Below are 12,280 nucleotides of genomic sequence, written 5' to 3'. Positions count from 1 at the left end.
TCGAGCTTTAATTCATCGTTGTAATCCACGGATAAAAGTTAAAGTTAAAACATCGAGGGACTAACTGAGCTAGGACCAAATTAAGATTATTACTTAGATTTTAATCTCTGAATAGCAGCTGAGGAAGCCACGTGAACAACAAAATTGCATTTTTCCTTGATTTCAGCCTGCAAAAATATACAATTGCAATTAAACATTGCAATAATCGACGACTACCCTCGACATTTTGCGCCGAGATTGCGATTCCGAACGAGTACGCTGGAGTACGCTGCCAGAATATTGCGGCGGTAATCTCGAGAAACTTTGCGCAGCTCCACGCTCTGCGCGATTATCATATTTAAAAAATATTCTACATTTGCACGACCCTTCTGAACTGCGAAATGTATAACACGGCCGCGCCGTTTAAGCAGTTCCCGAACTGCGCGGCGTATTCACACGTGGTTGAGCCGTCGCAGTCGTTGGCGAAGTTGAACGAAGTTTCGCGGCATTCCCGTTCATCTCCAGACGAGTCCGGACGGAGCTGGCTACGAGAATTCCCACGCGGCTGCGGCGGTTCGTTCGTTCGCAGCCGTGCCGTTGCCGAACTCGCGAAACACAAATCGCGGGGGATGTCAGCCCCCGTTCATCGGGCGTCGACTTTAATTACACGCGGGATAAAATCTCGATTAATCCGGCGGCCGGTGTGCTCCTGCACGTCTTTTATTATCCGATCCTCCGGCGCGATCGCGTGACTCGGCGCGGCGGCGGCGGCGGCAGTAGAGAACACGAGTCTCGAACGGCGTTTTTCTCTTCATCTTCGCGCCCTCGCGTTTCAGATATCGCCGGCGGTTACCTGTGCTTCATCGTCAGCATCCTGGGGATCGGCGTCGTCACGGCGATAATCGGCGACGTCGCCTCCTACTTCGGCTGCACCCTGGGCATCAAGGATTCCGTCACCGCGGTCGTCTTCGTCGCTCTCGGCACTAGCATCCCCGGTAAGTGTCAAACGAACGCAAACTTCCACGACGCCACACCGAACTGCTCGCTGCTCGTGCGAGTTAGCGGCTCGCCAGCGAGACTCTATCGGCCGCGAGCATTCGCGATACAGATGGCACACATTGTATATAGAATGCTTATACAGCGAGTGTCCCGCAACTAGGGGGAGAGTTTGTCGTGCAAACGCGTGCCGAGCGCTCCTCTTCTCCCCTTCAGGGGCGAATTTCGTTGAGGTTAGCAGCGATCGGCAGACTCGCGAGAGAATCGTTTCGGCGATTATCGCCGAGGCATTCTCCATCTTGTCCATCATCCCGAATCATTGATGTTATCGGAGACCGAGGAGATCGAGGTGGCAGTTGCACCGAGTCTTTTTCTTGCCGTTGTTTACCCGCCGAACGGTCTTCCGTGCTGCGGCGAGCGCCGCCATCGTCGGGACTCGTAAAAGCTTAATGGAAGTAGTTGCGAGCAGCTTCCGTCGCTCTAAAACAGAGTTATTTATCTCGCGGGCAAGTTGAATGACTTTCAGGAATTTCCCTCGCCGCTCAAGTTTTGCGCAAGGAGAGAGAATCTCGGCCCTTACTTTCGAATCATTAAGGCGCGAGCCACCCGCGTTTCATCGTACGCTGTTTGTTTTGGCGGTTATTTCGGTCGTGCGCGTTATATATTCGTCGTTGGGGTGACTTATGTCGGCCGCGCTCGACGGCCGGATGCGTTTCTTTATCACGTCTCGCGGAAATCGGATTTCTCAAAAAGCGGGAGGGAGAAGGGGGGGGGGGTCGATTCAATCGCGCGGTGCAGCTACAGGCGCGTAAACGCGCGTTATATGGGGACATTGAGAAATTATAGAGTCCATAAGGTTCTTCATCTTTCTCTCTCTCTCTCTCTCTCTCTCTCTCGCAACACCGTTCCTCGTATCTATTATCGCCATCTGATCCGTCCGAGTCTCGCGGAGCCGCTCGAGAGAGCAGCGCGACGCTTGGTGTCGTAAAAACAAAATAAAAAAAAGAGAAGAGAACGCGTCGAAATAATCCTTCGTCGCGGCGAAGGACGTGGAGGTAAATAACGTTTCGAGAACTATAGACAATCTTTATTGGCGGGTCGAATTGCCTCTTTTATTATCGTAGCCGGCGAGTCGTCTCCCGGCGCGGAGAGCTCAGATTAGGTTCGGTCAGGCAATCATTAAGAAGCTCCGATTTACCGTGTTACGGAGCGCGGCTGATCCACGGCTAAAGTCCCATCGACGTCGAGAACCGTTTAAAGTGGGTACATACTCGCCCCATGAACATGCTGAAGATGCTATCTCGAGGATAAAGAGTCTGATAAATCTCAAGTTGCCGGACGGAAAAGCTCGCTTTTCCCAGCTTACCGTACCATAGCGTGCTCGCTTTTGTGTCCCTTATGGGATTTTCATTCGTATCGCGACCAAGCCCGAGATAATAATTGTATTTTTGCTCCTTACGAGAGAAGCACGACGCTTTTCCGAAATAAAAGAGATCCCCTCTTTCTCTTTTTGTCGACAAATTTTCCCAAATTGTCGATGTCGTTCCCAATGGCTGTTTCGCGCATCTTTTTTCTCTCTCTCTTTCTTTATCCGTCCCCCGGGGGCCTTTTAATCGCTCAATCGACAGTTTCGCCGCTTCAATCGGCGTTATCGGTCGATGATTTTACGGAAAGTGCGCTCATGAATATATTTGGAAGAATGTAATCGATTGTATCGGTATGCATTTCTAACGACGACGATTGCGACCTAGCCCGCGTCTCTTTTGCTATTTCCGTGCACAATCCCTGTGACAAAGACATTTAATAAATCATTTGAGCGGGCGTTATCAAAAGCTATTAAAAGCGTAACGACAGCTACGTCATTACGAGTTTCTGGGTCAATAGGTTACGTCCAAAATTTGCATCTAAAACAGCAGTTACCTCTCGCGCGAAATTGATTATTCCAAATACGTCCATAAAATCTTACCACACGCGGTGGCTGCGCTATTCTATTTTGCGCGATACCGAGAGAGCCAGCAAGAACATTGCGAACCGTCGCGCGACTTGCAAGCGCGCGCCATCGTTTTGGAGCATCGGCAGCAACTTAACCTATTTATACAGATTTTGATTCGAGTGTTATTCCTACGTAAACACGCCGTGACAGCCTGTTAATCGGCAAAACAGTCTCAACACGCACTGTCGTCAAGTAACATTCGATAATCGTGTACAGTGGTCTCTAAATATTAACGTAAAACTGCCACAGTGGCGTATTTGGCGTATCGTTTCCCCGCTTCTTTCGATGCAACTCATTCACTTCGTCCTATCGAACAATCGAGAGTTAACAAATTGCATAATATGTTAGAGAAAGGTTAGAAAAACTTGGTTATATCGCGTGTTGAGGGTTATTCCGACGAATTTAGCGCCTGTGTCATTTTAATTTTTTATTATTCTTAAATTTAATTTCACACACACGTCCACAAATACAGGATGTCTTAAAACGTACGATTATTCTTTGGTGATGTGAAAGAGAGTGAAATTCTGGGTCGAAAGTTCCTCTTTCATTTTTTCCTCCAAACATTAATAACAAAGTTATTAACGAGGAAAGTCGACCAATGGCATGGCGCGCATGACTGGTGCACAGTGCCGTACACTGGCACCGAAATTTGTTTTTATCTGATGATATCAAATAGTCCATTTATCATCCATTTGATGAGCTAGTTGATTTTTAATCGACGAAAACATAAAAAATTGATTGAGAACAAGTTTAAAAATAGAAATTTTATTAAATGTTATTTTAAATGATAAAGACTAATGGTTTTTCAGTGATTATGAAAAAGACCGATTTTTTAGAGCGCCTGTTCAAAACATTGTTCGCAGCAACTATGTAATGTGTATACTCTTTTATAACGTGTTAATTCATCACAATAAATTCTCGTTTTACCTTTTATTTTGCTTTTCCCATGTTTACGTTTTCACCTTCGATGTCTCGCGGATTGAGAAACGGCTGACAAAATTGTTATTTCTTGCACGAGATACTGTTTAATAACGTTTAATAACGGTTCCTCAATCCTAAACGCAACGAAATTCAAAAGATAAACAACGAACTGTGAAGATAAAGGAAGAAGTGAGGTATTTTCCGACTTCTTAAGCTCATCAAACGGATGATAAATAAGCTGTTTGATATCATCAGATAAAAACTAATTTCGGCGCCAGCGTAAGGCGGAGCCTCGCGCCAGTGTACGGTACTGCGCGATAGTCGTGCGCGCCACGCCATTGGTCGACTTTCCTCGTTAATAACTTTATTATTAGTGGTCGGAGGAAAAAATAGAAGAGGAACTTTCGACCCAGAATTTCATTCTCTTTCACACTGCCAAAGGGCGTGCGTTTTGAAACATCCTATATATATATATGTACGATTAAATTTTCGACAGAGATCGCACACCGATTATATTCGCAGTTTCAAATAATAACGCCTGCAACCGTTCGCACTTTCTCTCATGAGAAATCAATGCAATTTACGTTTAAACCTTGCACTACGTGATGTAAATGTTCAAATTGTATACTCACCATTTCGCGTTGACGCCTAATGACATCCAGCTGTCTACCGATGATATTCGCAGCTGCGTCCTGTCCGCGTCGTTCCGCATCCTCAGCGCGAGCTCCGTAGCGCGGCCGGCCATTGTTCCGCGTCGATCACTCTTTACTCACTTCACTTCACTTCACTTCGTCCCACTGCACCACACTGCACTACACCGCGCCGTGCTGCACTCGCGAGCGCGATAATTTAAATAAATGGCGCTTGATGCTTTAATGAAAATTGCGCGATAAATTCCGGTGAAATTCGGGAATACCCGAGTGTTTACGTACTCCGGTGCTGAAAATCGCGCGGATCGCGTGTAAAAATTCGAACCAAATACCACCATGTTTCTGGCAAGAACGATCGCAGTTCATAAACAAATGAAGTTTTCGTTTCGCGAGTGTAATAACCGTCGCAGAAAACGGCCAATGTACAGGGTGTTTTGTTTATATCTTGACCGCTTGAAATGTTTCTGTTGTGTTTGATGTTGGAAGAAATGTTGGAAGAAAAAGTTACATCGCAATTACGACGACAGGGACGTTTTTTCTCAAGGTTATTTTTTTCGGAGATTTTAAGATCAAGATATCATTTGTAATGGAACCATACATTTTTGCTTGGCCGAAAAGCAAAAAATTTATAATTTTCAACACAAAGATTTACTTATTTTACAAGTAGTCCAAAGTGGTCATTTTAATTTACATTTTTTAATACGAGAAATATACGACCTTTTCCATTACTTTTGCTGCGATGGAATTACATGCTTGCAAAATAATTGATTTAAGTAATATTTAAAGATCCCCTAATTATTTTTCAAACGTCTATCTTAAACTGGGCGACACAAATGTTGACAGATAAAAACCTACAAACTCGTCGCGTCGATTTCGATGAGGTTTCACAAATATTCATTGCCGGTAGTCCCGCGACCATTCATTTTTCGTGCCCATTTTGTTCATTCACCGAAATGTCGGGAACTCAGGGTCAGCCATGTTTAGTTCTACAGACCGGAAACAAAAAAAATAGTTTCGCCTATTAAATTACGAGAGTCAGTGGCCGCACGAGAACATCGCGTATAGGCAGGAGCGTAAAACCCTCCGTGATTGTCACTCAATGACTTTTGTTGACTTGATGACTTTGGCCGCGTTCCCCGATCGCGAAATTTCCAACACCACTCGAAGTCTAAGAACCTGCCTCCGAATCGACTCTGCTCAGCTCGAACCCAATCCTCCGGTATACGGCGTCCGCATCCATCGGAACTGCACCCCCGGGAGCCACACCTACTCGCAAGTTCCGGCGGATCTCGAAGGAAAAGGAAGTTTCCCAATTAGTTGTAAACGACAACGTATCGCGCGTACGGTGGGCACAACGACTCATTTCTTGGACAAAAATCTACCGACAGTGCAATTTTCAACCGATTTCAAAAATTTTCTTTTTTTAATTTACTCACGAAACATTACTCTACAACGTAGTACTGCGGCATTGATGAAAAAAAGCTTAAATTCAAAATGGCGGATAGAAAGTGCGTGACGAAAGTATTGAATTCCTGTCGAATGATACTTTTCTCTTATAATATTAAATATATTTACACCGAAACTGTTTTCTGGGTCGTTAAACATGAATTTGAGATCAAACTTAAAATTAAAAAATCAAAATAACATTTGTTATAAAAGTCAATAACGTGGAAACTTTACGAGATTTATTGGATTTACAGAAGAAATAATATTATGCACTTGGCACATAATTATTTAAAAATTTTTCATATTTTAATATTAAATTTATACAAAATGGCAGAATTTTGTTATATTGCTTTATAAGTGCTTACATAATAAAACAATATTTAAGCCCTTATACCATGTCAAGATATTTGCCATTATAAGGGTACTGTTTTTTTTGTTTCTTTTTATTTTTTGTTTTTGTTTTCAATTTTTTAAACATTTTTGTTTATTTTAAATGTTATATTTGTTTGAATTTTTTCTACTTACATTTTACGTTAATATTTTTATATTTTAAACGCTATTTGTGTGTGTGTGTGTGTGTGTGTGTGTGTGTGTGTGCTGAATTATTGCATATACACACATACAAATGGCATTTAATGCTATGTGCAATAATTCGGCACACACACACACACACACACACACACACACAAATGGCGTCTAAAATATAAAAATATTAACCTAAAATGTAAGTAGAAAAAATTCAAACAAATGTAACATAAACATTTGAAACAAATAAAAATGTTTAAAAAATTGAAAACAAAAACAAAAAATAAAAAGAAACGAAAAAAAACACTACCCTTATAATGGCAAATACCTTGACGTGGTATAAGGGCTTAAATATTGTTTTATTATCCAAGCAATTATAAAGCAATATAACAAAATTCTGCCATTTTGTACAAATTTAATATTAAAATATGAAAAATTTTTAAATAATTATGTGCCAAGTGCATAATGTTCTTTCTTCTGTAAATCCAATAAATCTCGTAAAGTTTCGACGTTTTTGACTTTTATAATAAATGTTATTTTGATTTTTTAATTTTAGGTTTGATCTCAAATTCATGTTTAACGACCCAAGAAACAATTTCAGTGTAAATATGTTTAATATTATAAGAGGAAAGTATCATTCGACACGAATTCAATACTTTCGTCGCGCACTTTCTATCCGCCATTTTGAATTTAAGCTTTTTTTCATCAATGCCGCAGTACTACGTTGTAGAGTAATGTTTCGTGAGTAAATTAAAAAAAGAAAATTTTTGAAATCGGTTGAAAATTGCACTGTCGGTAGATTTTTGTCCAAGAAATGAGTCGTTTTGCCCACTGTGCGGCGATTCGACGTTTATATTTGCCTGCTGAGCCAACGAAAGTGAAAAGCGACAGTCATCATTGACACTCCAGGATGTTTCCGTTCTCGCTCGACGCAGACGATCCCGGTAGGACGATCGCACGTGCGATTGCGCATAATGCGTCTCACGCAAATCCGGGAATCACGCGAGACATTTTCTAATCCGTTTACATTCGCGCGGCAGACTGATTTAATCGCTGGATCCCGGAGCACCAGCGTTTGTTATTGTTTCCGTAGTCGCGCGTCCTTGGCGCGAGCACCGTTTATATTCACCTGTTCGTTCATTTCATGTTCGCCGCGTCGCAATATTAATATTATGACGTGGTATTTAAATCCTCCACTGACATTTAAACTCCGACACTGCACGTCCCCCGCGACATGACGGCGCAGTGAGTAACGGCCCACATATAACTCGATATGGTCAATCAGCATCGCGAAAAGGAGGTAATATAATTTTCCGTGCTTTTTTTCTCTTTTCTTTTCTTTTAGATCGAATCAAAAAGTCCGCCGACGCAGATTTCTCTCCTCGCGGGTTTCAATCTCGCGAATAAAAATATGAAAAACGAACGTTCCAACAAAGGCGGGCCTTGAGTTCAACTCTTTATTATCCGCAGAGTGTGGATGAAGCACGTTTTCTCCCCCTCGGAAGCGATTGGGTTTACGCAGAGATTCAGCGGGGAATGAATATCGCGGAGAATTGTACTTTTTCACTTTTTCACACTCGGAATATTTCTTGCCTCGCACGTGATTTCGTGACGACTCTGCTCGTGGAATCTCCGGAGAGATAATCGAGGCCCTCTCTTTCTCCCTTCGACCTTCGATTTCCTCTACGCGGTCACGTGTACGTTTTACGCTCGACGTCGACGCGATGGGCGTCGCGTTTACGTGCCGCTTGTTTGCGCTAAAATAATATTTTGCCGACATACCTCGTGGACTTTATGAGTTGTACGGAGCGCGCAGAAGATCGCACGGAATATCGACGAAATCTGCACGATGCACGGCTTCCTGGCGCTGGATTGCTCGAGTCACTTCTACGCCGCCGCCCTCCCCCCGCCCCTTCCGTGCTCCGTGTTCCTTCTCCCCCAGAAACTCCGCAAGAAACTTTCTTCTTCAGAAGCTCATCAATATTTATGCCGGAGGGTACCTCCGATCTCCCAAAGTACCGCTTGACGAGATCGGTTTGGATCTTCCTTCCTTTCCATATCGCCGCTGAAAAAAGCGCGTTGACTCTTAAACCCGTGCAGAATGCCTCGGAATTGTATATACGCTACTCGATACGGTAGTCTAATAAGACGACATCGTCTAGCCGAGACACACGCGCGCGCGCGGCGATCGTTAACGAGGCGCGTCGTTAATGGCAGAACGAGAGCCGAGCGCGTTGCCTTGACGAGCGTTTCCGCGTCGTAAATAATTCTCGCAAAAATCACGGCCGCTCCAGCAGGAGGAGTCAGATCGATCGACGTAAGCTCTCATCCGCTGCCGCCGCGCCGGCTGAGCGATAGGTGTTTTTCCCGAGGACTTTCGGCCATTTTCAAGCATATCCGTCCTGGAACATAATTCCGGAAAATCGTCGCGTTTACCGCGCGTGCGCGCGCGCGCGCGCGCGATTTGGATTCCGACCGCACGTTATTACATCACGTATTGCGGATCTCCCCGCAGCGCGGAATTTTCTTACTCCGCTTCATGTCACGCTACCGACGACAGCGACGAGGTGACGACGACGACGACGACGACGGCACCGTGCGCGGTGCTCACCTTGCCGGGCGACTCCGCAACCGAACTCGCTCTCTCCGCTATAAACTGCAAACTGGTGTAAACGACGTGTTTGAACGGTGCCAAGACACCCGCCGCAAATCGCGCTGCACTCGGCTTTAGCAGCGCTCGGCGATCTCTCTGATTCTCGGCGGAATGCGCGGCCCATAAAGCAGCTCCGGCGCGGCGAGCTGCGCGGAACTGTGAAACGCGAGTTTTACCTCACGCAACATTGCGAATGAAACGTTACACACACACACACACACACACACACACACGCGCGGGACACGCAATAAAGAGGGATATTGGATATGCGGATCAAAGTTAATAGTCCCTCTGGCCGGTCTGTGTAATCGAATATCCCGTTATTCCCCTTTCGAACGGGACTTTTAATTCGAGCACTTAAAGAGCTCTAAATCAATGACGGACCGCGCGCGCGTCTTCGGATTTCAAAGGTGCGCGCGCGCGCGCGCGACTTCTCGCGCGGATAATGCCGGCCGTTTGGGCCGAGCTCTGCTTTTCACACCAAGACGTGCGCTTCTCGTTTCAGACACGTTTGCCAGCAAAGTAGCCGCCTGCCAGGACAAGTACGCCGACGCGTGCGTGGGCAATGTGACCGGGAGTAACGCGGTGAACGTCTTCCTGGGGATCGGCGTTGCGTGGAGTATCGCCGCCATTTACCATGCCTGCCATAACCAGACGTTTTTCGTCGAGCCCGGCAAGTGAGTATGCGCGACGAAATTCGCGCGGGATCGACGTTGCTGCTGCAACGACCACGTCACGTTGCGATGCCAACGCGAAAGATCCAGCCGACATGAAAAAGCGCTTCTCCGCCAGTACTCGGCCGCTACGAACTGGCTGGTGCCTCGGTTTACTCGCTTTACAGCTCAGGTACTCCAGTTCCAGAGAACCGGAGCGCTGCTCGGGTACTCGCGTCCTGCCCGGAATGAGCACGAATCGCAGATTATACTCGAGTGGTCTCTTATTGGTTCCCGCATCAGCTCATTTTGTTTGTCTATTTGCGGCTTCGAGGTCGCTACTTTTATTTGCACGTTATTAACGCTCACTCTTGCTGTACTCGGGGAATTGGACGCAAATAAAATGAGCTGTGCGAAGGAATTCGGGCTTCCCGACACGATACACGCGCATTCGCTAATTAACCGGTGGTTCACTGGTAACGACTCGAATTATCAAATTTGAGTCAAATCCATAATGGCGGCTTCAAGCGGCTAACTCTGATATTCCAATAATAGAGAAGATCATGTTCGATGTGTTCACGTTTTTCCAGTCGTTGATGATGAATTCAGAATTGAAATTGCAAAATGGCGGATCTAATGGCGGCTTAAGACTGTCATCAAACTCGGTATATTCTTTTGGTTGCAGATAACAAACTTGGTTATTTAATTGGAGTGTACTCAAGACAAAGATATAATATCTTTCGAATCGTTCATTACGGATCCAGAGTCAAATTTTCTCCAGAGTCGGTTTCGAATATTTTTGTATTGTTTGATACATGATTTATAAGGAAACTTCTGCCGAAAAAATGAGGACTCTTCGTGAGACGTTAAAGATTGGGAATTTATTCCTCGACAAATGAGAAGACGGAATTGTTCTCTATCACGATAGTGTCAGTTTTGCGGTGATAGTTTTCCGGTGACTATCTGAGGCTATCTTTTATGACTATTTATAAATCTGAGGTTTCCGTCACAGCTATCCGACAGAGAAGTAGTTCTCTTCAACACATTTCACTCGCTAATAACGGAGGTAAAAGTATCCATAATGAAATACCGTTAGTCACTAGAAGCCCCCATACTGAGAGAAAAGTATATGATATTTGGAACTATAATGATACAGTAACTAAATTATAGTCCGAAATATCATATTTGTAGTAAGTATTACCATAATATCGGTAATAATTACGATATAGGCATAGTATAACCAACCATACAATATTTTTACTAAGAATTATAGTAAGTTAAAGTAAAATTATTGTATGGATACAGGTATAAAATGGTAGGTAAAGTAACTCTTTTATATAGTCAATATCACCAGAATATTTGCTAAATGATGACAGATGTAACTATATGAATATTAAATCTCGCTATATTTGTGAATGAGAAATTACCATGTATATGTGGTAAAAGTAACTAAACAATTATTTAAGACAATCATTGACTGTATATTTGTGTTTATTCTACTATATTTTGCAGGTTCCACCAACTATAAAAATATGGTTGACGCCAAAATGAACTATAAAATATAGTGAGATTATAGTTAATTCAACGATATTTTTCTATCAGTGCATGTTGGATCCGCCAGGTTTGGCAATTCCGACTGAATTCATCATCAGCGATTCGAAAAACATGAACAAATCAAATACGATCTTCTCCATAGTGGAATAACAAGATTAGTCACTCGGAGCGGCCATGTTGGATCCGGCATTTTGATCTTTGCAATTTGCGACTCTGGATTCATCACCAGCGACCCAAAAAAACCCTCGTAGCTTTCATGCACATACAAAATACAAAATTATTCGCTCTCACTAGTTTTGGCGCATAACGTTGATTTTCCGGGTCACCGGTGAACCGGTTGAGAAGAAACCCGCGAGGTGCCCTTTGCTTGACCTTTCTACCTAGGTGTATCGAGTGCGCCTGGTGAGATTAGCAATCGCGATTGTTCTCAATCACTCGCGGCGCATTTTACGGGCGCGTTACCGGTGCAGCGGAAGCGTCGTCGAGGAGCAATCGCGTAAGGGTAACAGGGTGACGTTACGATATTAGGTGAGGTAAGGTATGGCGACATGGCCTCGATGATAACCAGCTGTCACCGGCCCATTTACGATCACTTTCGCGAAACTATTCTCAAGAAATTTGGTCAAAGCATCGCGACAGCAGCTTGGCCGGGCGGCGTTCGCCTCGACGAAGACGCGCACCACTTTTGTCCGCCATCGGTGACGTATTGACGGAAATATCCCAATTAGCCGTTTGTCCGCCTTAATAGATAGATGCTGGCACGAGGCCGGTCGATAAACGCTGCGCTAGAGTGTTCGAGAGTGTGTAATCGTCGAAAGCGATTAACTATCGATCGAAACTCACCCGCGCAAGCCGCCGAATTGTCCGACCACGAGAGCACATTTTCCGGAATTCGGAATTTCAGTCTCCC

The 12,280-nt window shown here is 44.5% G+C and overlaps 1 protein-coding gene across 4 annotated transcripts in view; it reads left to right on the top strand.

Moving 5' to 3' along the window:
* Positions 1–12,280, top strand: part of Calx (sodium/calcium exchanger 3) — a 99,168-nt gene that overhangs the window by 67,829 nt on the left and 19,059 nt on the right. For all 4 annotated transcript variants that reach the window (XR_003113552.1, XR_003113553.1, XR_003113551.1 and 1 more), the window contains exons 6-7: positions 816–974; positions 9,669–9,840. Coding sequence is in view for 1 of the 4 variants with exons in the window: in XM_025302733.1 (XP_025158518.1) it covers positions 816–974; positions 9,669–9,840 (331 nt within the window). In the remaining 3 variants the exon portion in view is untranslated. The remainder of the gene's footprint in view (positions 1–815; positions 975–9,668; positions 9,841–12,280) is intronic.

This window comes from Harpegnathos saltator, unplaced genomic scaffold (assembly GCF_003227715.2).
Source record: "Harpegnathos saltator strain DR-91 unplaced genomic scaffold, Hsal_v8.6 scaffold51, whole genome shotgun sequence".
Lineage (NCBI taxonomy): Eukaryota > Metazoa > Arthropoda > Insecta > Hymenoptera > Formicidae > Harpegnathos > Harpegnathos saltator.
Note: the sequence above shows the minus strand (reverse complement) of the source record. Positions and strands in the feature narration are given on the sequence as shown.